General features: G+C 42.3%; 1 protein-coding gene across 6 annotated transcripts in view; it reads right to left on the bottom strand.

Annotated features, from left to right (window-relative positions):
• APBB2 (amyloid beta precursor protein binding family B member 2) overlaps positions 1–27,831 on the bottom strand; it is a 478,208-nt gene that overhangs the window by 186,050 nt on the left and 264,327 nt on the right. For all 6 annotated transcript variants that reach the window (XM_040335050.1, XM_040335048.1, XM_040335053.1 and 3 more), the window contains one exon: positions 9,954–10,162. In XM_040335050.1, coding sequence (XP_040190984.1) covers positions 9,954–10,162 — 209 coding nt within the window. The remainder of the gene's footprint in view (positions 1–9,953; positions 10,163–27,831) is intronic.

Here is a 27,831-nt window from a genome sequence, read left to right as displayed (position 1 = left end):
ATTCATTCCAGAAACATGCTTGTAATCCAAAGCACTTGTATATCAAAGCAAATTTCCCCATACAAAAATAATGGAAACTCAAATGATTCATTCCACAACCATTTATTCATAAATCCTTCAGTTTATAGTCCATATAAAAAGATTATAGCAATGTGATAAGTTGTGTAACTCATAAAATGTCCATCCACAAAGGGGTTTGTAGCAAAATCCAGCAGGAGCTACAGAGTATAAAAGAGAAGAGAGGCACCTCTAAGTGTAGCAATATGGTTACATTTAATGAAGAACATTTAGTAACTCACATGGTTGATGATTAAGAGGCAGATCTAAGTATGCAGGCTTCTGGTGTAAAGCTGTCCACATAGACCATCCCCCGCACCGCCGGCTCTCACCGCTGTCAGTCTGCAATCGTGACCAGGAAACTACCCTGCAGTAGAGCGATCTGAAAGTGATGCCCCGTACACACCATCACTTTATGTGATGAAAAAAAACGACACTTTCTGTGAAGTAAAAAATGACGTTTTTGAAACTTCAATTTTCAAAGACGAAGTTGCCTACACACCATCGTTTTCTCACAATGATCTTGCAAAGTGAGGTTACGTTCCACCACGTTTTACCATTGAAGCTTGCTTCTGGGCATGCGTGGATGAAAAAACGTCTTAGAAAACGACGTTTTTTGCTACACACGGTCAATTTCTGTGAAGTAAAAAGTGCACTTTTGAAAAACGACACATAAAATTGAAGCATGCTTCAATTTTTTTTGGTCGTTTTTTAGAAGACATAAAACGACGTTTTCCCCCACACACAGTCAATTAAAGTGACGTTTTTAAAAACGTCATTTTTTTTCATCACATAAAGTGATGGTGTGTACGCGGCATGAGGCTTGAACCGCTCGTGGAGCGCAGTATGGAAGGGATGACATTGATGGCGGTAAGGTGGACAGCCTTACCCCAGATGCCTGCATACTTAGATGTTACTGTTTTAATCATCAACCATGTGAATTGCTAAATGTTGTATCTTCATTAAATGTAACCATATTGCTAAACTTAGAGGCGCCTCTCTTCTCTTTTATACCCAGTTATGACATGACGCTACTTGTATATCACGACATCGCTTGTATATCAAGTCAAAATGTATTTAAAAATGTGGCTTGCCTTGCAAAACGCTCTCAAACCAAGTTACTCTCAAACCAAGGTTTTACTGTACAATGTAAAGCGCTGCGCAAACTGTTGGCGCTATATAAATCCTGTATAATAATATTAATCTAAATCCAATAACAAAAATGTAATATATTGCATATTTCATAAAACCTTTAAATGCAGTGCACTGGTATATCTCAAATAAACACTCTAGCTTCCATCACAAAGCACTCACTAGTACACACACAGTTGTTCTGACAACTACATTTTCTACTACAGTTTGGAAAAATGTACAAATGTTATAAGAAGGATTAGTAAACTAAACACAGCATTTTTGGAAAACTTTTCCAATGCAGACATGACGTCCTTTTTCCTGAGCTCTTGTGAGGCTAGAACCCACATGTGTGAAAATTAAGTATAACCACATCACAACTGGGGGAATAAAAATGTCACGTCAATGTCATGTTTCTATATTGTGTAATGGAGTTTATTTATAATTTGAAGGACTTTGAGTAGGGAAGATGATAATTTTCCACAAACAAAATAGAAATCATCTGTACTTAGAACAGTGATTTTTAATCCCCCTCAACAAACTTTATTAGTCATTTTGGTTATACAGTAGTACTTTAGAGGTGCCTCATAAATTATGGATTTTATGCACTGTAATGGGAGCCAAAAAAAATGTTGGAAGAACTCTGGCACACCTCAATGGCCTTGCGTGGATGGGATTTGAGCTTATGTTAAAGGGCTTTTGCTTACCTCAAATAGGTTTTGCATTCCCATACAAATCTATGAGAATGCAAAGCCCACTTGAAGCAGGCCAACAACTGATCGAATGAACATGTCAATGAATTTTGAATGAGCTCAGAAACATATAACACTAATGTCAAATGTATATCCTTAACAAGCCCAAAGCCTGTCAACACAGACCTTTAGGCTAGGTTCACACTGCTGCAAATCAAAATCGCATGATTTTACAGCGATTCGCACCGCACTGATGTGAACTGTACTAATGGAAAACAATGTTATTTTAATGATTTGCGAATTTGAGAAATCACAACGGCTCAAATTCGCAATAGAAAGTGTGAACCGGGCCTAAAACTGCTTTTGCTATTCCACAGACTTGTATTGGGAGGAGAAGCCTGTCAACACTGGCCCTACAGAAAACCTAGGTGGCCTTCAAATACACTTGATGCCTCATACAAGCGAGTGGTCATCCTTCATTCTATAAACAGGAGCTGAATATCATGGAATCTAATGCATATAACCAATTGTGGCATTAAAGGCATAATTTGGTCATGATATCACTGTGCCAGGGCACAAAAGAGAGAAGATATGCTCCAGGATGGCCAGTATTGTCAGTAACTTACACAGGAAATCAGCAGTCATAAAAGGACCAGATCTCATGCCGCGTACATTGGTTGTGAAAAACGGTCGTGTGTATGCTCCAGAGCATTTTTCTCGACGAGAAAAATGGGCATTGAAAATTTCGAACCTGCTCTATTTTTTCTCGTTGTTTTTCACGTCGTGAAAAACAGTTGTGTGTACGATTTCATGAGGGGGAAAAAATGTGCATGCTCAGAAGCAAGTTATTAAGGGGAAATTAGCAAAAGCAGCCCAAAGGGTGGCGCTATTCGAATGGAACTTCCCCTTTATAGTGCCGTCGTACGTGTTGTACGTCAACGCGCTTTGCTCGAGGATTTTTTTCCACGAACTTGTGTATGCAAGGCAGGTTTGACAATAATCACGACAAATCACGTCGAGAAAAACGTCGTTTTTTTTCACGACATGAATAACAGTATGCAGCATAAGGCCCCATACACACGATAGAATCCATCCGCTGAAAAATCCCAGCGAATGGGTTTCAGCGGATAGATTCTATGGTGTGTACAATCCAGCGGATCTGTTTCCGCGGATTTTTCTCCCATGCGATGGATTTCCAGCAGATAAATATTTGAAGACATGTCTTCAAATCTATCCGCTCGAATCCATCCCAATGGATTGATCCGCTGGTCTGTACAGACTCACCGGATCAATCCGTCCAAAGGGATCCCCCGCATGCGTCGTAATGATTCGACGCATGCGTGGAATTCCTTATATGACTGCGTCGCGCACGTCGCCGCGTCATCATCGCGGCGACGGCGCGACAGGTCATCGCCAGAGGATTTCGATTCGATGGTGAGTACACTCCATCGCATCAAAATCCGCGCAAATCCTCGAGAGGATTTATCCGTGGAAACGGTCCGCTGGACCGTATCCGCGGATAAATCCTCCCGTGTGTACGGGACCTAAGAGTCAAAGACTGTGATATTCTAACTCTCCAAAAAGAGATCAATGAAGACGGTATGTCATTTATCGTATTAATCAGTGTACAATGCAGCCATACCACCAAACACTGGAGGTTCCTCCTCAGCGCTGATCACTCTAAAAACAGTCTGTTAATCTCCAGGAAATGTTCTCACCTTATTTAAATATTTATTCACCACCATTCCCCCCCTTTCAGTTTAGCTCATGCATGACAGCGGATATCTTCAACCCACATTCATTTAAAATATTCAATCTGATGCCTCACAGAAAATCAAATATTTATGACTCCAAAATTTGCATGTCTATTTCATACACTTATAATGTATCAGTGGCTGCTTTAAATATTCACACTTAGGAGAGTATAATGTTTATTTCATGTCCAGTCACTTTCCTAGCTCTTTGCAGACAACATTGACTGTCTGAAGGAAAAGCTTGTACTGGGATGAAAAAGAAGATAGACACACATAGAAAGTCTTATCTAGAGACAGTCCAGGTAAATATTTTATGAAACTTGTTTTTACACTGCAGATCTCAAGCATCCCTGTAGGGTCCCCATCAAATGCCATCAGGCCAAAAAAGTGTGAAATTAAAGCAGAATTAATTTTCATAAAACAATCATAACACGAGTACAGGAAATTCACGAGAAACCACAAGGTTCTTTGGGTGCAAATAGTTTCAGATAGTGAATTTACTATGTAAGTAGGAAAACCCTGGGAAATGGAAATCATTGTTAGAGGAGAACTCAAGTATCTTTTTTTAATACGAACACTCTGAAATTGCAAGTTAAAAATAGTGCATGCGTGCATACTTTTCAAATCTGTGTCAATTGTTTCTTTATGCATATTTTATAATATCCATGTGCAGCCACTTGCAGCTTATGTTCCATTACCTCTTATCTGTACGTAATAAAGGTAGTGTTGCTATCTGAGGGAAGTGATGAAATAATTCCCTCACAGGAAGTTCTATATATCAACAGAAAGATCACTCCATGGCTTTTCCTAAGCATAAAATTATTCGAAAGGAAGCAGCACATTGATGAAAAAAGAAAAATAAGGAAAAAGGAAGAGTAGAAAAAAAAACAAGACAGCGTTGTTAGCACATTTGTACAGGGTGATTTTAGGATAAATGGTTTCTTAATGGGCAGTTATCATGACACTTTTACACTGAAATATTTGGTTAGCATTCTTCTAACAAGGCACCGTCCAAACATCAATAACATTTTATGCTCTGAAAACTACTGTTTGCTCCCAGGCAGAGCCATCTTTAACACAGGGCAAAAGGGTCAGCTCCCCCGGGCCCAGTCATTGTTATGGGGCCCAAAGCAGCTACCCCTTAAACCTGCACTGCCTGAAAATAGTTGTGGATTTGGGGGAGGCCCAATAACATTTTTGTAAATGTAAATCCCAGCACGAAATCTCAAAAAGTAGTACAAACTACTTTTTGAAAACGGTGCAGCGCCTCAGATGCGGCGTCGCCCTACCGATTAGGACTATGCCATTGACGGCAATTGCCACCCATTTGACACGCCATTTGACATGTCAATTGGCATGTCAAAATGCTCCAGTGTGAACCAGGGCTTATTCTCCCCTTCTTTTATTTCTTTAAATTAATAAATGTAAATATTTTATAAATGTTCTGTGCTCCCCTACGGCACTCTTGGCTCCCTCACTTCTGTGTCTGCCCCCATAGCAAAAACTTGGGGGCAAAAGTGTGTCCACTTATTAATGCTGTCAGTAGAGAGCAAACCAGGGTTCAGAGAGAATCCTAAATATGATAATGGTATCTGGGGAATCTACTTTGAAAGCCACAAGGGCTCTGCTTACAAATCACTTGTATGGCCTTGCTGCAGGATATGTCACACGTCTCATAAGGCTGCATGACCAGTCTCACTGCTACCTCCATGTCTCGTGCACGCGCAATAGGAAGTTGACTGTGAGACATGAGGAAATCACGCCGATATCCAAATCCGGCAGCTCCAGGGATCTACAGCTGTGCCACCCCAATAAGGCACAGAATTTATATATATTGTTTCCCTGAACTATTTTTCTATGGACGTTTATATTTAGTTCAGATGCTGCCATATAGTGACCTTTTGTGGTAATGTACTGTCTTTTACATGTCTTTTCCCTGATGTTATGGCACGGAGCATGCTGGGACTGTGACGTCATAAGAGGCCTATATAAATCGCCGCCGCCTCGCACACCTGGCATTACAGCGGGAGGAAGCGTTAAGTAAACATAAGAAGAAAAGAAGAAGGCAGCAAAGAAGACCGGGCTGGCCGCCGCTAGTAAGAGGTCTTCAAAGAAGATAGCGGCGGCCAGCCCCGAAGAAGGCACCGGAGAGCGGGAGAAGAACCGGGGAGCGCCGGAACGACAGCGGAGAGCGGAGAAGATGGAAGAAGACCCCCCGGAGAGTGGAGAAGACCCCCGGAGAGCGGGGAAGACCCCCGGAGAGCGGAGAAGACCCCCCGGAGCTGACTAATAAATTATTTTAAAACCCTGTGTTGTGTGTTTATTTTCTTTACACTTTTCCTCCAGGTGAATGGGTAGGGGTACGATGTACCCCCCATACTCATTCACCTAGGGTGGGGGGCCGGTATCTGGGGGCCCCCTTATTAAAGAGGGCTCCCAGATTCCAATAAGCCCCCCGCCCGCAGACCCCAACAACCAACGGCCAGGGTTGTCGGGAAGAGGCCCTGTCCTTATCAACATGGGGACAGGGTACTTTGGGGTGGGGGCCCCCCTGCCCCAGAGCACCCACCCCCCCATGTTGAGGGCATGCGGCCTGGTACAGCTCAGGAGGGGGGGGCGCACTCGCTCGTCCCCACTCCTTTCCTGACCGGCCGGGCGGCATGCTTGGATACGGGTCTGGTATGGATTGTGGGGGAACCCCCACGCCGTTTTTTCGACGTAGGGGTTCTCCTTACAATTCATACTAGACCTAAGGGACTGGTATGCCCCTGGGGGGGAACGCATGCCGTTCTTTTATTAAAATTTTGGAGTGGAGTTCCCCCTCATGATTCATACCAAACGCCGCGGCTAGAAATGGCGGATCCCCATTGTTTCTATGACGGCTTTTTCACATTGCGGTGAGTCGGCTCGGCGCTGGCTCCCGCGACGGGGCTCGTAGGTGGTCAATCTCGCCGAGAAAGGGAGAGAGATTGACACAATATCGTGGTCACCTACTGTATAGCATTTGTACACACAGGGTTCTTTCTGTAATGTTAGGCAGAGAGAACTCCAGGGGACACTGCAAATTCTATTCTATGCTATATGAATGGGCTGTGGTGTGGAATAAAACCGCAGTGTCCGACAGGGAGCCCCCATGGTTTTGCAACTATACATGTATGCTCAGTTTTTTATCTTGCAGTTCCAGAGTGTGTTCGCTTTTAGTAAAAAAATAAAAAATAGCTGTACAAGATATACAAAGAGTACATTCATTCTGGTTAAAATAATACATTGCAAACACAGATATCATGAGCAAACAGTGAAAAGCAAATCAATGCAATTAAAATATATACAAACACATCACAATCTAAAAACAGTTGTTGAGTATGAGCAAATGATTGTGTAGTGGACTGGAAAGAGAAATGGACAAGATTTATACATGGCAGAACAATGTATATATTACACCGGATGAAGTCTCAGGACTGGATGGCAGGATATACTATGGGACCACTGACGGCCATATAAACAGCGGATCAGAACATAGGCTACAAAGAGCAGGGTGCCAGAACATAAAGTGGATTGTGAACAGGAAAAGTCTAGCTGCCTCAGGTACCTAACTAAATAAAAAGAGGAGATAATAGCCTTTCCCTTATCAGGTGCAGGTGGTGGTCATCGAGGCCAGTATGAGCTGAAGAGCTACGCTTGTGAAAACGTAAAGGGAGAAAATCTATGTGGGGTACGAGTGCCACCAGCTGATTAAACAGGCACACTGCAGTTTCCATTTCTTATACTGTAAGATTTCTTTGTCTGGTAGATTGACACAAGACAAATATAGAAATAAACTACTTGCTGGCATTTTAAAGTGCCCCATGCCATTCCTCTTGCCATTCTATCTAACAGTAGCTGGTACTGTGAGGCTGTTGTAAGTTCAGTATTGTCTATTATCTTCTTGTTTCATGTCACAGCTCTTTAAAATGGAAAAAAGCCTTACGATTAACTATTCTTAACAACATTTCCCTTCGTACTTTTACCTATCTTGCACACTTCTGTAAAAAAAAAAAAAAAAAAAGATCTACAGTAAGTACTTACCTATTTTTAATCTGATCTGGTCACGTGATCCTGCAGCTCCAGAATCACAAGGGAGCCAGAGCTGCAGGATCACATAACCATAACATATTATAAATTAAGGATATGCAGCAGTGGCGGCCGGTCCATTAGGGGCACACGGGCACTGCCCCCTATATCCATGTGTCCGGCCCCCTAATCTACATGCAGGTCGTCTGACGCATGCATTTTAATGGGGGGGGGGGGTTTGAAGCAAGTAATTAGAGCCAATAGGCATCAAAAAAGGGGTGGGCCTGTCCTTTCAGCCAATCGGGTGACGGGTCTCAAGATCTGCATCCCGATTGTCTAGGAGGAGGATCAGTTTGGCAATAGCGAAAATTCAAACGCTATTTTCACACAACTGAGTGGGCACGGAGTGCAGTGCTCTGCACCCTGAGCCCACCCAGTTGTGTGAAAATAGAAAATGAATATTCGCTATTGCCACACTGATCCTCCTCCTGGACAATCAGGAAGCACATCCTGAGACCCGTCACCCGATTGGCTAAAAGGACAGGCGATCCTATTGGACGCCTAGGGGGGGGGGACACGCATGTCGGAAGCCGCTGTGATGCAGAGGAGAAAGAGACGTGGAAGAAGTAAGTGGGGGTGGGTGACCGATCGACCGACAACAGGGGGGGGGTTTGCCGCCGGCTAACTGGGGGGGAATGGATGTTTGCCACCCCCCCAAAAAAGAAACACCAGCCACCACTGATATGCGGAATAGGTAGGAGGAGAGGGAGGGAATGTTTTTAATAGTTAGTGTTAGGCCTTTTGCACCTTAACAATCCCTAGACAACAGATGTGAAAAAGTTCACTATTTTCACTTTTACTTCAACTGTCTGCTTTTCTCCTTTCCACTCTGGCTGAAACAATTTTTTTTTCTATTTGCTAAGGTCAGTAATAGCTCCAGGCCATAGAAACGGAAGGATGACGTAATTGTATAAAGAAAAATTGTTCAAAAATGTAGTTTACCTTTAAAAGTCAGATTTTTCGCAGCTGCTTTTTAGGGATTGCAAGAGAGCTTTGACAGGGAGCAATAACAAGCTTTTAGCAGCCTCTATGTATGGGTAATGGGAGATGAGATGGCCAGAGGAATGGTTTACTTTAGTGGTAATTTGAAATCAATTCCCTGTATGCCTGGGAGCCCTTTTCCTGAGAAATAATTCTGTAACTACAGATTCACTTGCAGGGCCACCTGCTGGGGAAATGTGGAATTATAAAGTGATCATTAGATACAATGGCTCTCTGTTGGATCCACTGGATTTCACTGGCTGAACTAAAGTGGGCAAAGTGGGTTTGCATGTTTCCATTTGCAAGCAACCTCAGTATGATATCCCACACTGTTCAGTATGTAAATAGGTTATTTTTAGTAACAATAAATGTGAGCATAAACACTGAAACCACTATACAGCATATTTTAAAAGTCAGTATCAGTAATTGCTTTAAGAGGGTTGACTAAATAAGTTTGTCTTTGGTCTATTTTTACCTGTCTAGGGTCAGACTCTTTTAGGGCCTTTTTAGGCCACTATGCGTTACATAAATGCATGAATTAAAGTGCAATGTTGAAGTCTCATTTTATTTTGTATGACACCCCACAATGCAGCACACCTGTGGATGTGCGCAATCTGTACATTATAATGTGGTGCATAACAAAAAATGTTGCAAGTTTGGTTTAATTGCAATACATAGCTTTGCTAACTTAATTTAGCACGTCTTAAATGTGCAATTCGCAAATAAACCCAGATACTGCAAATACTAGCATATATTACAGCTACACATAGCCGTAAACAGGCCAACAGATTAAAAGCCTTGCAAAGAGTAGTAAGGTGGCTTACAGTACAACCAATCAACTTTTCCTTACAAAGTAATGGTTACTGAACTTTGCCCATCAGTGCTATTTTTTTTGCTGCCATGCTGAATAGGCATGCTTATCTAATTCATAGAATTATATGACAAGAATATCTTTATGGAGACTATGGAGAGGATAATAGTAAAGAACATATACTCAGAATGAGTATGAAATAGTCTGTCCAAGCATTCATCAAAAAGGTTAAAATGTAAAACTAAGGGATACTGACATGATATCAAAACATACTTTCAGTCTTATCTGCTATTATGAGTAGGAGACAAACAAAATGGAGGGTAGATCTTTCTTTTTATCCTTTCACAACAGTAATGGCCAACAGCTATAGCTTAAGCATACATTAAAAATTGTTCTTACAATAAATAAGTTCTTTACCTCATTCTCTGGAGTGGGAGATGATGTGACAGAGCTAAGGGACCCTTTCCGTGAGCCAGGAAGATCTGTTGGTGCAGATACAGGACGCTCCCACTGGGTGGCTCCAGTTGGAATGTGCCAGTAGTAAATTCCAGCAATATCATTGATTTTCTTCCAGCCCGGTGGTAGATCAGGATCTGTTTGTAATGTATGGTCGCTCCATATATCAGCTGTAAATAAGGGTAAAACAACACATTTACATAACTTATAATAAAATGTAATGAAAGGAACATTATGGAATATCTGAGCGAGGCAATCACAAATAGAAGTTGGACAAATATCAAATAAAAAATTCCTATAACTAGTCCCAGACATTGTGGCAGGTCCAGAAAAAAATGGAACAAGTCAGCAGATTTCCCACACCTCCTAAAGCATACTGCAAAAGAGAGCGTTCCCATTGTTTGAGTCTAGCAGGTGTATAGATGGCTTGCTGGAACAACTCTAGTTGTATTACTCTATACCAGTGGTTCTCAACCTGTGGTCGGGACCCCCTCGGGGGTCAAATGACGATTTGCCAAGGGTCACCAAATCCTGGGCTGTTCCTGAAGCCCACGCTGCTCTCCCAGCCTTTTCGCAGCCACCCAGCAGGGCTGTTCCTGAAGCCCGCAGTTCACGGCATAGCTGGGGGGCAGAGACTACAGGTCAGCTGACTGTGAGGAATGTGAAGTGGGAGGGGATGGAGGAGACCCTGCCTTCTGATTTCGGCATAGACACAGTGAGTAACACTACCTGTGATTATAGTTGCCATTATAAGTCCCCACTACAGTTCTCAGATCAGCAGATGACCTTATACAAGAACACCTAAGTTGGCTGATCAGAACTCCCCCTAGCACTGCCACTCATCCCAACTCTCCCCAGCACTCCCACTCATCCCACCCCCCACCAGCACTGCCACTCATCCCAACTCCTCCCGGCACTGCCACTTATCCCAACTCCCTGCCAGCACAGCCACTCATCCCACCCCCCACCCCCACCAAGGAATAAATGAAGGAATACAAATAGAGAATACATGGAAGGGAGAGGAAAAGAGAGGGTGGAACAAAGAAAAGGGAGAGCAAGAATAAGAAAAAGAACAACAAAGATGGCTAGAGAGAGGGAAGGGAAAAAAAAAGAAAAGAAATTGGGATAGCGAGAGATAAAAGGGAAAGAAAGAGAACAAAGAGAGTGGCACATCCTAAAATGTACCAGAAGGGGTTTTAATACTATACAAGTGAAAGAGACTCAGGTAGCACTAAATGTCCATGGGTTAGGGGCGCAAATTACATGTCTTGCCTTGGGTGCTGACAACCCATGCTAGGAAAATAATTTTGATGTTAGGGGTCCCCACAACTTGGGAAATTTTATCAAGGGGTCACGACACTAGTAAGGTTGAGAACCACTGCTCTATACCCTAAGCAAATCACTGAGCCTTTGTATGCATCTCCAAATTCTGACTAGTCTTGGTCAGTAATTTGAAGCAACGGTGAAGACCACTTAAGTTGGGCCCGTTGATATCTGGTCCTTGAGGCAGTAGTAAGGCTTGAAAAGTTAATAGAGACTAACTTGGTGGTATCTTGTTTTCTTAAAAGTTAAGGAATTATCACCTAAACGCCCCTTAGCTGCACTGCTATTGCTCCATTGGATATCGGGACTTTCTAGATATCAAACTTGTATTGAGAGTCTAAGCATTTATCAGTGACTCTCGTAATAGACTAAAACTCTAGGAAAGAGAAGTTGGAAAAAATAGGATTTTTACATCATACTTACCTCTAAAATCCTTTTCTTTGAGTACATCATGGGACACAGAGTAAGGCTAATATTCATTACCTTCTGGGTTATAATTCATCATCAGGTGAATCGACACTGGTAGATCAAAGATCTTTAGACAGGAAGTGACCTCCCTATATAACCCCTCCCACACAGGGAGCACATCAGTTTTGTAGCAAGCACTGAGTTCTCAAAAAAAAGGGTGGAACCTCTGTGTCCCATGCTGTACTCAAAGAAAAGGATTTTATAGGTAAGTATGACGTAAAAATCCTATTTTCTTTTTCATACATCATGGGACACAGAGTCAGGCTAATATTCATTACCTTCTGGGATGTCCCACAGCAAAAGCCTTGAGGGGAGGGAGACACCCTGCCAAATAAAAATAACCATCAGAATTTTACACAGCAGCCTGCAGTATAGCCGAAAGCCGAATCCTTGGCTGCTCGAACATCCACTTGATAACATTTTATGAACGTATGCCCTGAAGACCAGGGTCTTCTTTGCAAGGTTTGGGTACCATTCATCTAAGCATGAAAGCCTGTGTCAAATGGATCCGAATGGTCAAACCCTTGATTTATGGAACCGCTTGTGGAACTATAGACCTAGAGCTCTAACAAACCGTGCCATCCACCTTGTAGACACTGGTAAAAAAACTGATGTGCTCCCTGCGTAGGAGGGGTTATATAGGGGGGGTCACTTCCTGTCTAAAGATCTTTGAATTACCAGTGTCCATTCACCCGATGATGAAGTATAACCTAGAAGGTAATGAATATTAACCTGACCCTGTGTCCTATGATGTATGAAAAAGAAAATAGGATTTTACGCCATACTTACCTGTAAAATCCTTTTCTTTGAGTACATCATGGGACACAGAGGTCCCACCCCTCTTTTTTTTTTGAGGACTCAGTGCTTGCTACAAAACTGATGTGCTCCCTGCGTGGGAGGGGTTATATAGGGAGGTCACTTCCTGTCTAAAGATCATTGATCTACCAGTGTCCCTTCACCTGATGATGAAGTATAACCCAGAAGGTAATGAACATTAGCCTGACTGTGTCCCATGATGTATGAAAAATAAATACCATTCTCCTTCTTACACCCACAACTACCATTATGAAGTTATCACAGAAAGGACATCCCCACTAGCAAGACCACCAAGTGTTTCACTCTTTGTAATAATGTGCCCGTTTTGTAAAAAAAAAACATCATCTTCTGTACAGCCAAGTCATGATTAAACAGACCACTTGAAATGGAATAGTACTGCAATCACCTTTTTAGCTGCAAAGAAAACTTGGAAAACTGATCGTTGAGCAAAACCTTTCATATACAAGTACTGTAAATACAAACACTCTTATTTTTTTGTTGTCAGATAAAATATCAGGAACTCTTTATTCTTAGCAGCTGAAAACACAGTCACCAAAAATAACTTTTCATCCGTTCCTCCTTTCATGTAAATGCAAATAAAATAGGTTCATTCTGAGGACGATCCTGTCTATTTTGAAGCTAAAGAGAAGTGATCAGTATGTCATTGGTTCTAATTGGTGGTTCTGTTTAGGATGCGTGGGAGAAGATGTTTGAAGTAGAACTCCATAAAGATGTCCACTGCAGTATCAAAGATTTCCCCTTGAGCTGTCATCTTGCGGACGGCGATATGATTTATGTCAGCAGTGTACAGCATTCAGCCCTGCGCACAGCGTGGATCATACTCACAACCTGACAGTATAATAAGCACGTGCTGCAATTAAAATACATTTTAGATGCCACAATAAGGTCGGAAGAATTAATCACTGTTTTGTTCTTATGCATTTCATCCATTTTCACTGCAGAAAACGAAGCAGAACTCAGTTCTAAAACATAGCTATTGTAATATAAATTATCTTCCAATCTAGGATGCGGAGTGAGCCATCCAGACATGTTCAATTTAAGCCTGATGAACACCAGCAATATGAAAGCTGAACAACCTTGTCTTTCAGGACTGATGAATGATTCATTAGGAAATTCCTTTTTAACATTCACAGTCAGTGCATGGTCTACCTATTAAATTCCAAATCAGCACATCTTATAATCAATGTCTTTGCAACATCCAAGGGACATTTCTATATATACTTTGAAGTCTTGTACTGCATACTGAGAAAAAGATCAAGAGTACAAGGAGCAGACTGTGAGCCCAAACATCTTCTGTCAGAGGTCTGTTACAAGTACTCCAGTCCGACCAACAAAGACTCCCCAAGCAACAGTTAACGAACACTGAAGATCTACTTTAGATAGTTCTAATGAGCAGTGTTCGAACCATCTAAAAAAGTTCCAGTGATACCATGCTAAGAAGGAACACATAGGTTATATCTCCAAAAAGTCCACATTTTAGTAAAACGTATCTATTTTCGGGGTCCTGAAAATGATTGGTCTTGTTAGAGTAATCTTTGTTAGTTCCAATGTGCCAGATTTTAGTCATATAGGAGATGGGGCTTTCTAACCCGATTTTTTATATTCTGAAAGGCTTGGGATTGTCAATTACTGCTAAAGCTTTCACATATGCATTGGAACATGTGCACAAGCACTTAAGCCCCAGGCCATTTTGTAGCTAAAAGGACCAGGCCACGTTTTGCGATTCGGCACTACGCCGCTTTAACTGACAATTGCACGTGTGACGTGGCTCCCAAACAAAATTGGCGTCCTTTTGGTGGTATTTGATCACCTCTGCGGTTTTAATTTTTTGCGCTATAAACAAAAATAGAGCGACAATTTAAAAAAAATTCAATATTTTTTAACTTTTTGCTATAACAAATATCCCCCAAAAATATATATTAAAAAAATGTTTTCCTCAGTTTAGGCCGATTCTTCGTCATATTTTTGGTAAAAAAATATCGCAACGAGCGTTTATTGATCGGTTTGCGCAAAAGATATAGGCCCAGATTCTCATAGGACTTACGACGGCGCAGCACCATGTACGCCGTCGTAAGTCCTAATCTGAGCCGTCGCATCTATGCTACTGATTCTGATGCCGCGTACACACCATCACTTTATGTGATGAAAAAAAATGACGTTTTTAAAAACGTCACTTTAATTGACCGTGTGTGGGGGAAAACGTCGTTTTATGTCTTCTAAAAAACGACCAAAAAAAATTGAAGCATGCTTCAATTTTATGTGTCATTTTTCAAAACGTCAACTTTTACTTCACAGAAATTGACCGTGTGTAGCAAAAACGTCGTTTAAAACAATGTTTTTTCATCCGCGCATGCCCAGAAGCTACTTATGAAGCGAGCTTTAATGGAAAAACGTGGTGGAACGTAACCTCGCTTTGCTAGAACATTGTGAGAAAACGATGGTGTGTAGGCAACTTCGTCTTTGAAAATTGAAGTTTCAAAAACGTCATTTTTTACTTCACAGAAAATGTCGTTTTTTTTCATCACATAAAGTGATGGTGTGTATGCGGCATGAGAATCAGTTATGCATAGATATCCATTAGATCCGACAGGCGTAAGTCTCTTACGCCGTCAGATCTAAACTGCAATTTTTTTTTTTGCCCGATAGGTGGCGCTTCCGTCGAACTCCGCGTCGAGTATGCAAATTAGCTAGATACGCGAATTCCCGAACGTACGCGCAGCCGACGCAGTAAAGTTCTGACGTTTACGTTAGGCATTTCCCGGCGTAAAGTTGCCCCTGCTATATGAGGTGCAGCCAATGTTAAGTATGGCCGTCGTTCCCGTGTCGAAATTTAAAAAAGTTACGTCGTTTGCGTAAGTCGTCCGTGAATGGGGCTGGATGTCATTTACGTTCACGTCGAAACCAATGACGTCCTTGCGACGTCATTTGGAGCAATGCACACTGGGATATTTTATGGACGGCGCATGCGCCGTTCGTTCGGCGCGGGGACGCGCTTCATTTAAATGATACACGCCCCCTACCCGCCAAATTTGAATTCCGCCGGGTAATTTGCGCTACGCCGCCACAACTTACGGAGCAAGTGCTTTGAGAATACAGCACTTGCCCGTGTAAGTTGCGGAGGCATTACGTAAATCAGATACGTTACGCCCGCACAATTTTGCGCGGCTGTACGTGAATCTGCCCCATAGCGTCTACAAAATAGGGTATAGTTTTATGGCATTTTTATTAATATAATTTTTTTTACTAGTAATGGCAGCGATCAGCGATTTTTTTTGTGACTGCGACATTATGGCGGACACATCGGACACTTTTGATAAATTTTTGGCACCATTGTCCTTTTTACAGTGATCAGTGCTATAAAAATGCATTGATTACTGTGAAAATTACACTGGCAGTGAATGGGTTAACCACTAGGTGGCGCTGTAGATGTTAAGTGTGCCCTAGTGTGTGACTCTTACTGACAGAAAACAGACGATCACTGCCACTGGCACTAGGAAGAACAGGGGGAAGGTTTGTTTACACTTACCTCTCCCTGTTCTTCAGCTCTGTGACCCAATCGCGGGACACTGGCGGCGATCAGGTCCACGGGTCCCGCGGGCGCGGTCACGGAGCTCAGGACCGGGTCGCGAGCACACCGCCCGGTGGCTCTTAAAGGCAATGTACCTGTACGTGCTTATGCCCAGCCGTGCCGCTCTGCCGACGTATATCGTCGTGCGGCGGACCTTAAGAGGTTAAAATTGAATTTATAAATCCAATGCAGGACACAGTGAAGCTTCCCCATGAAAGAAGTGGGCATTACTTAGTGCCCACAACAGTGGATTGGGGCGGTCAAAGAAAATAAAAATACTGTAAAAATAACATTTTGACTGTCACTTTCAATTTTTCACCTGGCAGGCAGGTGTCTTTAGAAGCAGGAAAAACATGTTTTAAAGCGGGAAAACATGTGGGTTCCGTTTCTACACACGTGCGGGGGGCTATATATAGCCCACCTCTCTGAGGCCAGTCACAAATTATTTTAAACAGATTGGTGAGCATCGCACATAACCCCCGACTCCCCGCCCTGTCGCAGCACCTATTATGTGGTTTGTCACTCAAGGGGGGTCTTTAATGAATTCTTTTGTTGAGTTATGGTATTCGCTCAAGTTCTATGACTGAGCGAGATATTGAGACTTATTTAAAGTTTTATAATTTATTCATTTAATGATTTAATATTAATAAAGTAATATTTATGTTATATACCAATAAAGGTGCTGCGGCCAATTTGTTATTACCAAAAAAAATATATATATTGCATTATAAATATCAATAAAATGTTATTAAAGAATATTATGGTGTGTTTGGAAAGAAATGGAAATACTGCGCTGTCAAAAATGATTCCAAACAAATACTAATGCTGCAACTTAAAATGTGAGATACACACAAAATGAACATAAATAAGAAAAAACAAGCTGCGCAAATATTATAAGTGTCGACCACTGAGTGGACAATCAAAGATGAAGAAGGTCTCCAAAGAGAATGTAGAACCCAATCTTAGGCCCCGTACAGACGAGGGGACAGTCCGCTGAAAACGGTCCCCCTGTCTGATGGTTGTACACACCATCAGACAGAAATCCGCGCGTACACAATACGCGCTGACGTGCGCGGCCCTGGAAGTTCAATGCTTCCACGCATGCATCGAATCACTTCGACGCATGTGAGGGATGGCGGCCGATCGGACATGTCCGGTGAGTCTGTACAGACGACCGAACACGTCCGATGGACAGGCTTCAAGCGGACATGTTTCTTAGCATGCTAAGAAACATTTGTCCGCTGGAAAAAGTCCGCTCGGCCGGGAATCCGGTCCGGTCGGCTGTACACACGACCAAACATGTCTGCTGAAACTGGTCAGCGGACCAGTTTCAGCAGACATGTTCGGTCGTGTGTACGAGGCCTTAGTGAAATTCAATGAAAAATAAGTCCTCAAATAAAATTGAGTCTCTGTGACAAAAATAAATGAAAAGTGATTCAAAGAGTGATCGTCTCTCTCAAGATGTGCTGCTCCACTAGAGGAAACAAATGGTGTAAAAAACACCACGAAAGGTGACCAGATAGTAAAGAGGATCTTCCACCACAGTGATTATCAGCTTCTTACCAGATGAGAAGATCCCAATTAGAGATCTTCTGTGAGCATGTGGCTATAAAAATATTTGCGCAGCTTGTTTTTTCTTAATTATGGTGTGTTTGTTTGGTTTATTTATTTCAATTAAAGGTTTCTTTGTAAAGCCTACATTCCCATGAGCTCCCTGAACTTTCTCATGTGACACCTGATCACATGACCAATAAAGGGGATAAATGGTTAAATATTATTGTGTCCTCCTTATTTTAAATTATTTATTTATAGTGTTCAATATGTAAATACAACAATTGCTTACATGTAAAACCGTATACAGCATCAAGTGAAGACATCTTAGTGATATCGACTCATCTAAACATGAAAGTACACCAAAGGGTACAATGCTGGGTTAAAGCAAATCCAAACGATACAATTGATCATTTTGAATGTGCAGTTTAAAAAAAGATGAATTAGGTATAGTCTCGTATAGTGCAGTTCCGCATAACATAATTATGGGGTGCAGGTACCGTCACTACTAACCACCAGTGCCAAATGTCAATTGCAACGAAAGATGTTGTAACAGAGAAGACTATGGGGTTGATTTGCTAAAACTGGAGAGTGCAAAATCTGGTGCAGCTGTGCATGGTAGCCAATCAGCTTCTAACTTAAGCTTGTTCAATTAAGCTTTGACAAAAAAAAAAAAAATTGGAAGTTGATTGGTTTCTATGCAGATCTTCACCAGATTTTGCACTCTCCAGTTTTAGTAAATCAACCCCTGTGCTTTCATTTACATTTCAGAAGAATATAAAGAGTAGAGAACTATAGAATACAAGTAAGATTAAGAGGGGAGGACAGGGGAAATGGAGCAGGAAAAGGAAGAAAATAACTTCCCACCTGAGGCACAGGAGGGACAGGGGATCACTGTTGTTAAAGTGGATGTAAACCCACCCTCATCCTTTCTAAACTACTGCCATAGTGCTGATCTATAAGGATATATATGCCTCCTGCATGTATCCTTACATGTCAAATGTTTCCCCTCTGCCTGTTATAAGAATTTAAAAACTGCAGATTATGTGGGTGGGTCTGTTGTCTGGAACTCTGTGGGTGGAGTCATGATGTCAGTAGATTCCCCGCCCTCCTCTACACTCCCCTTGTCAACATGCATTTTTTCCTGTGTATTCCTTACACTAAATGCTGCTATGATCACTAACATCCAGTCAAAATCCAGAAAAGTATCCACATGACTTCAGAAAAGGAGTGGGGGTGGGAATTAAAAAATAATGCCCGTCTCCAGGCTAGTGCATGAGATATGTAAATAAACTAAGGTTTTTCTCTATAAGTCCGTTTTATTTCACTGAACAATAAAAGAGGATTGCTCAGAGCTGGATTAACTCTGTGTGGCAAGACTGGGCACAGATGATAGGAAATCTTATACTGTACATTGTGAAATAATAATTTTTCGGGTTTACGCCCACTTTAAGTGGAGTCCATGAGCACCTTGACTTCATCAGAAAATATGAACATGTTCCAATTAAGCCACATTGCAGAATAAGCGTCATGTTTGCTTTGAGATGAGAGAAACAAAGCTATTGTGTTAAATTCCTCCACTTTTGAAATACATAGTGATATGGGGGGGGGGGGGGGGGGTCTTTCCATCGGAGTGGAATGCATGATTTGGCAGCATGAAGGATGAGTGAGTATTGATGTTTTATATCTTTTGGCCTGGATATCTGAAACATGGAGAATGAAGAAGGAAGGAATCATCAGGGAGAACGTAATTCGTAAATTCTTGTGAGCTTCTTCATACCTCCCAGAAATGTGACAGTTTTGGGCAGGACCAAAATACATGTAGTATATATGTAGTATGGTACTCTATACAGTGAGAGGAGTAGCAGCCACATGCAGTGGTCCATGATTTGTATCTCATGAGTAAATGGTCAGTGGGGATGAGCATAGGGATATGGGGCGGGGGGGGGGGTCTACTCTAAGCAGAAACAACAGGGCACAGAAGTTAAAAAGGTAAAAACACCCTAGAATACAATGGAAAAGACAACCATGAACTGTTGAGATTTTCATTGGGTTAGTAATACATCAAAATAAACCACTAGTATCTACAACCCAAAGTAAGCTCCTTAAATGAAACATGTCGTACCTGGTAATACAAGCACATGAAAAACAAAAAATAATAAACTGTTGCGATCTGCAAAACAAAACTGAATGCCAAACAATCAAAGTCCAGAGATGCAGACAGAAAAAGTTATAATCAAATTTTAAGCCCATCTGTTCTGTGCTTCCACCCCCTCTTGCCCAACCTCTCTATTGGTTAAACAAGCCTGGCTTTACATAAAAGAACCAATATAATGGCCTAAGGGGAAGGAGGGCAGGGTCCCAGGCCAACTTTTACCCACTCCTTTAGGTTTTTCATCATAAATTCACCTAGAATGCATAAAGTGTGACAAAGTTACTTTAAGCCTCCTTCTTAGCTGTCTGGTGTGTTGCAGTGCATTGTGTTAAGGCATTAATTTTGAATGCGCTGCCAACACACCACAATATATATACTGTGTACCAGTGTTAATTTTGACATCAAATTTCGATTTAGTTTTAGTTATAGTCTTTCAACTGAAATGCCATTTTAGTTTTAGTCATATTTTAGTCATCTGAATTGTTTTAGTTGTTTTCTAGTCAACTAAAATCTCCAGTACATTTTAGTAGTCCAAAATCGAATGGGTTTAGTTAAATTGTAATGCATTATTTAAGCATTTCTTTAGAATTGCCAAACTCATTATATACTCCTGGAGTAAAAATCTAATAACAGGTTATTGTTTATGGTATAAAGGGTGAAACACGCACTACAGACACAGATTTAGTCGTTGTGATATATAACACCTTTATATAAATAAAACCACGTTTCATAATCAAAAAAATATTTAGTTTTTTTTTAACAAGCAGAAGTACCACGAAAAAATATAAAAAAAAACTAACTACTGTAAACTCTATTGGCTGTAATGTCATTGCACATATTACCTGAATATATTACCAACAAAATATTAAGAAAAAAGAAAAGAAAAGCCTTTTCCTATTTTTTTTTTCTTTTAGCAGCTTAGTGAGTGAGTGAGTAAGTAACTTGTATAGCGCAACAAATGCGAACTTAATCGCCTCAAGGCGCTTGCATACAGTGTTGTCCTGATCCTTTAGAAGAGGTGGGTCTTTAGTTTTTTCCTAAAAGCAAAATTTTTGGTCGTGGGTAGAGCATTCCAAAGCCGGGGTACTTGGACTGCAAATCTACATTCTCCCTTAAATTTGTAGCGGGATTTAGGGATTTGGAGAAGGTTTTGGTTGGTTGACCGGAGCACGCGCTTGGTGACGTAGGGTTTTATTTTCTCGCTTAAGTATTGAGGAGCGTTTCCTTGTGTAAATTTGTGGGTGAGGCAGAGCATCTTGAAAGTCACCCGGTCCTGTATGGGCAGCCAGTGGAGGGACCTCAAGACCGGAGAGATTGGTTCCCACGTTTTTTTACCTGTTACCAGTCTGGCTGCCGTGTTCTGGACGACTTGTAGACGTGAAATCTGGTATTTCGGTAGTCCTAAGTAGAGGGAGTTTGCGTAGTCGAGTCGTGAGTTGATGATAGTTCCTACCACTACTGCTGTGTCCTCTTCCGGGATGAAGGGGATGAGTCTACGTAGCATGCGGAGAAGGTGATGAGAACCGCTGACTACTGACCCTATTTGTGCATTCATAGTCATGTCTGAGTCAAAGATGACTTTGAGGCTTTTGACTTTGTTGCTTGGCGCGATGGTTTGTCCGAGGATGGTGGGTGGTGTCCAAGTGGTCCTAGAATTAGATTTCCGATTTGCGTGAAGGATGAGGAGTTCTGTTTTGGATCCGTTGAGTTTGAGGGAGCTTTCAGTCATCCTATTATCGATCAGAGTGGGGCATTTTCGTAGTTCATGATATTGGTCTTTTTTGTTGGTGATTCGAAAGTAAAGCTGCGTGTCGTCAGCATAGGAGTGGTAGCGCAGGTTCTGTTTGCTGATGATTTTGAGGAGCGGGCGGATGTAGATGTTGAAGAGTACAGGTGAAAGGGGTGATCCTTGAGGGACTCCGCATGTAATGGTCCATGTTTCTGACGTGAAGCCTCCAAGTTTCACGGTCTGAGTGCGATTTTCTAGGAAAGATGCAAACCATGGTAGGGCCGAGTCTGAGACTCCGGCTACTTCTTTGAGTCACATGAGCAATGTGTTGTGGTCTACCGTGTCAAAGGCTGCACTGAGGTCCAGCAGCACTAGGAGACAGGATTCTCTGTCATCTGCTGCTTCGAGGGCATCATCCCATATCTTGAGAACAGCGGTTTCTGTCCTGTGGCCTGGGCGAAAACCTGATTGTAGTGGATCTAGGAGTTTGTGGTCGTCCAGATGGGGCTGAAGCTGTTGTACTACTGCTTTCTCCATGATCTTGGAGATGGTGTTCAGGCTTGTTACCAGTCTGCGATGGTTAGGGTCTTTGGGGTCGAGGTTGGGTTTCTTTAAGAGGGGTTTAATTATGCCTTGCTTGAGCGTGATCGGAACCATCCCTTCCCTGAATGATTGGTTTATGATGTGCGTTATAGTGGGTGCCAAGATGTCGGTGCATTCTTTCAAGAGTTTTGTAGGAATGATGTCATTAGGAGATGTGTTGTCTCGGAGGCTTCTGATGATGTTTTTTGTGTTGTCGATGGTAATTGGGACCAGCGCAAAATTAGTCGACTGTGGACTATTTGTGTTGGTTGCTTCTTCTTGCTTTATCTGAATGGGGTTTGTGAATATGACTAAACAAAAACTATTGAGATTACTAAAATATGACTAAAACTAAAATGGCATTTTAGTCAAAAGACTATGACTAAAACTAAATTGAAATTTGATATCAAAATTAACACTGCACTACTACATAAGAGTAATTAGGGGCATCTACTTATTCTTAAGTGGTAGTGCAGTGTTAATTTTGACATCAAATTTCACTACTTCTCACTAGGGGACAGGGACCCCATCACCCCTGGGGATGGGGCCACCATCTCCCCTGGGGACCGGAACCCCATCTCCCCTAAGGGCAGGAACCCCATTTTTCCTAGGAACCCCTTCTCCAGACCATGCTGACTGGCAGGGCTAGCGTCAGCCATCCATGGGTGCTAGGATGGGGGAGAGGGAAGTAAAATCCAAATCCCCAGCCACGTGCTCCCTCAGGGTGAACTGGCTTTGTGTTAGTGAAGCCCCTATAAGTGAGGTAAACCTGTACTGCTATTATTACTATGTTAGGATTATTATTATCTTTATTTATTAGCAGCTGAATGCTGCCCTCCATGCATTTACATACATTGAATCTGGCCCTTATATGTAAAAGGGTTGCTGACCCCTGGCATAGTGCAAATGTCTCCAAACTACAACCTGCAATAGATGAAGTCGATCTAGGCCAAGATGGGGGAGGTAATGCTCAGTCCCCAATAGTATGCACACATAGTTCTTTTACCGAATATCAGCTTCTCTCCCAGTACAAGGAAATAGGGTAATCTGCTTCCCTCTTAGAATGAAGTCTGTTTCATCAGAGTATCAGAAGTGGGGCTCTCTATCTCACCCAATCAAATACAAACCTGATGTGGAAAATGGAAATCTAAAAATGGAGTCTAACGGGTTGCCATGGGCCAATGATGACAATCCTTTTTTTTTGCATTAATAAATGAGGCCCGCCATTTTTATTACTTAGCAACAGAAAAACATGTATGACATCAGCACTCACTGCAAACAGTACTTTACACATAATATAAAAAGACTGCTGTGGGGATATGGGGAGACACAAAGGCATCCCAGGCATGCCAGGCAATTGACCTTAGCACAAAGGCTTTAGCTATGACCTCTAAAAATGGTGACACTGTTTGTAATGAACCTATTCACAGCTGATACTGCATCGCTCCAGGCTTCTCAGGCGGGGGGGGGGGGGGGGGGGCATCTGCTTTCAAATGAAACATCCAATTCTTTCAAAATCAATCTACTTGTGCTGGAGGTGTTATGGTAAAAGGTATTAGACCAGGTATTGAGCTGAGAATAATCTAATGAAAATAAGAGGAAGCAAAAAGGAAAATGAAAAATGTCCCAAATTTCAATTAGTGATAAATCCGTCTAGTAGACAGTGAGTAATAGGGTGTTTTTTAATATATTTAATGTTTTGCTTGCCCAGTGTGAAAACTCCCTGGAGGAATAGTTCCTCTTTTCACTTATTGGATTGTCTGTATTGAGTGCAGCGAGGAGGATTGCATATTAACAATTTCAAAAATGACTTTGCAAAATCCCCACTTAAAAGTTTCACTTTATATAGAGCGTATACAGCATTTTACTAAAAGAAGTTATAGTTAATGGCTCATTTGAATTTTGAGCTTTTTTCTCACATATGGAGAAATATGATGAACAATATTTTCCAACTATGCAGCACGCTAACGGCATTTCCTATTGCAATCTCTTGCTATTATCTGCCTGTTTTTACTCTGCATTTTGTAAGTATTCATTATATTCACGCAATAAAGATATTGCCAAACTGTACTTCGCCATAGTTTCCTCCTTTTTATCTAATTTTGGGCACTATTATCCATGTATGATTATTATGAGCATGGGAGATCTGCTTTGTGAAGTCCCCTTTTGCCTCCCGTAAGAACGATCAATAGGCTGAAAAAAATGATATCTGAATGATGCCTGTAGCTGCAGGCATCATTTAGATATCCCTGCACAAAGTCAAGGACCTCATATGACGTGGGCTGGAAGTGGTTAAAACGCATTTTTTTCCCCAGAGTATTTTCTGGGTATTGCAGAGTATTGTGCGGGGGTATTGCAGAGTATTGTGCGGGGGTATTGCAGAGTATTGTGCGGGGGGTATTGCAGAGTATTGTGCAGGGGGTATTGCAGAGTATTGTGCGGGGGGTATTGCAGAGTATTGTGCGGGGGGTATTGCAGAGTATTGTGCGGGGGGTATTGCAGAGTATTGTGCGGGGGGTATTGCAGAGTATTGGTGCAGGGGTATTGCAGAGTATTGTGCGGGGGTATTGCAGAGTATTGTGCGGGGGTATTGCAGAGTATTGTGCGGGGGTATTGCAGAGTATTGCGCGGGGGTATTGCAGAGTATTGCGCGGGGGTATTGCAGCAGAGTATTGCGCAAGGGGTACTGCAGAGTATTGTGCGGGGGTATTGCAGAGTATTGCGCAGGGGTATTGCAGAGTATTGCGCAAGGGGTACTGCAGAGTATTGCGCAGGGGGTATTGCAGAGTATTGTGCGGGGGTACTGCAGAGTATTGCGCAAGGGGTACTGCAGAGTATTGCGCAAGGGGTACTGCAGAGTATTGCGCAAGGGGTACTGCAGAGTATTGCGCAAGGGGTACTGCAGAGTATTGCGCGGGGGTATTGCAGAGTATTGTGCGGGGGTATTGCAGAGTATTGCGCGGGGGTATTGCAGAGTATTGCGTGGGGGTATTGCAGAGTATTGCGCGGGGGTATTGCAGAGTATTGCGCGGGGGTATTGCAGAGTATTGCGTGGGGGTATTGCAGAGTATTGCGCGGGGGTATTGCAGAGTATTGCGCGGGGGTATTGCAGAGTATTGCAGAGTATTGCGCGGGGGTATTGCAGAGTATTGCGCGGGGGTATTGCAGAGTATTGCGCAGGGGGTATTGCAGAGTATTGCGCAGGGGTATTGCAGAGTATTGCACGGGGGTATTGCAGAGTATTGCGCGGGGGTATTTCAGAGTATTGCGCGGGGGTTTTGCAGAGTATTGCGCAGGGGTTTTGCAGAGTATTGCGCGGGGGTATTGAAGAGTATTGCGCGAAAGGTATTGCAGAGTATTGCGCGGGGGTATTGCAGAGTATTGCGCAGGGGGTATTGCAGAGTATTGCGCAGGGGTTATTGCAGAGTATTGCGCAGGGGGTATTGCACAGGGGGTATTGCAGAGTATTGCGCAGGGAAGGTATTGCAGAGTATTGGGCAGGGAAGGTATTGCAGGGGTTAATGCAGGGATGGCTGAGCAGGGATGGATGGATCTGTGACTGCAATAGTCACAGATCCATCACACAGTGCTGCTGCCATCCGCGCTCTCCTCTCACACTGTACCGATCGGTACAGAGAGAGGAGGGAGGAACTGACGTCATCAAATGACGTTGTTTACATGTTTACATTGGACGGAGCGATCACGTGGTGAACGGCCGCTATCAGCGGCAATTCACTGTGATCCGTGATGCGGCGGGTCCTCCGGACCCGGCGGTCACGGAAATTCCCGGGGGCGCGCGGGAGCGCGATTCTGGGAGGACATTATTTAACGTCCTCCCAGAGTTAAGCAACCACCTTGTCGCCGTTATTTGACGGCGGCTGGTGGTTAAGTGGTTAAGGTAGAAAATAAAGTGATTGTAACTTTTTTTATTTTATATATATATATATATATATATATATATATATATATAACATGTTATACTTATCTGCTGTGTTGCAGTGGATTTGCACAGAGCAGCCAGGATCCTCCTCTTTTTGCTCCAAGAAGAGGAGGATCCTAACTGCTCTGTGCAGAAGGCTCTTCTGTGCTCCTGGCCCCTCCCTCCTGTTGGGTACCCCCACAGCAAGCAGCTTGCTATGGGTGCACGCAAGCTCAGTTGCTGCTCCGTGTGTCCATTTAGACACGGAACTGCGGTTCGACCCTGTTCCCTCTCTCCCCTGATTGGCTAATTGACTTTGATTGACAGCAGCAGAACCCAATCAGCAGAAAGAGTCCCAGACAGCCGAAATACTGGTGGACATCGCTGGACAAAGATGGGGCTCTGGTAAATATTAGGGGGGCTGCTGCACACAGAATGCTTTTTATTTTAGTGCATAGAATGCATTAAGATAAAAAACCTTCTGACATTACAACCCTTTCAAGGGCAAAAACATATTTCTTATTTCATTTTCGAAATAGTAAGTAGCTCAGGGACAGGATTCATGAAGGCAAGACATTAGAATGGGAAGGCACACACACACATGTAATTGACTCTGTATATATATATAAATGCTTTAATGTGTGTTTCTGGATGCTTTCTGATACCATCTCCCAGGGCCAGTGCCGGCTTTTTCTTTCACTGCTTTCCAGCTACAATACCTGGACTGCCCGTAGCGCTGCGGATCCTAAGGATCTAGGATGCTACATTCTTCTATGCATTTTGCAACGTGAGTGGAAATTATTTTTTTAAACTCTATCAGAATTTTTCTATCACTGACCCTGATTTGTGACTGTTTGTGTTTACAAGCAAGCAACAGGAAGCTCATGAGAGACCACATGATGGCAGCTGAAATTGAATTCAATGTTGATTCTATTTTTGATCCTTCCCCATTTTTCATTTGTATTTTTATTGCCATTTTTATATTTTTATATATTCTTCTGTTTCAAATATTTGATTGAATTTTATAATTATCAACAAAATTCCATTATCAGAGCATATACAATAATATAATATAAATATATATTCCATTAACAGAACATGTACAATAGTATAGTAGAATAAGGTGTAATAATTCAGGAAAGTAACTCTTATAAATGTAAATAAAATGGATAACCTAGCGGATTGTAGGATAAGATTGTGTAACACGAAGTGTCATAATCATAGCTTCTTGGCAGCTATTTGACGACAAGTAATTGAGAAATTATGTTGATTGAAATAAAATAATATAATTATGTCATCAAATTTTTTAGATATTCTTATATTACATTGTAGCCCTGATGGCTATTGAGCAGGGCTGTGGAGTCGGTAGATAAATGTTCCGACTCCGACTCCTCAGTTTTATGTACTTCCGACTCCGACTCCCCGACTCCGACTCCTCTGTATTAATATGCGAATGTATTTTATACATTCCTTGAGGGAAAGAAACGCAACCTACCACAGGACTACTGGCTGGGAAGCCAACAGTCTACTGTATTGCACAGTTTAAGCAAAAGACAAACACAATGGGCCAGATTCAGGTAGAATTGCGCTATATTTGCGCGGGCACAGGGCAACGATTTTGCCCTGCGCCCACGCAAATATTTTGCGCTGCCCTCGATTCACGGAGCAGTAGCTCCGTGAATTGCGAGGGCGCGCCGGCAAAATTGC

The sequence above is a fragment of the Rana temporaria genome, chromosome 1 (genome assembly GCF_905171775.1).
Source record: "Rana temporaria chromosome 1, aRanTem1.1, whole genome shotgun sequence".
NCBI classification, from domain to species: Eukaryota; Metazoa; Chordata; class Amphibia; order Anura; family Ranidae; genus Rana; species Rana temporaria.
Note: the sequence above shows the minus strand (reverse complement) of the source record. Positions and strands in the feature narration are given on the sequence as shown.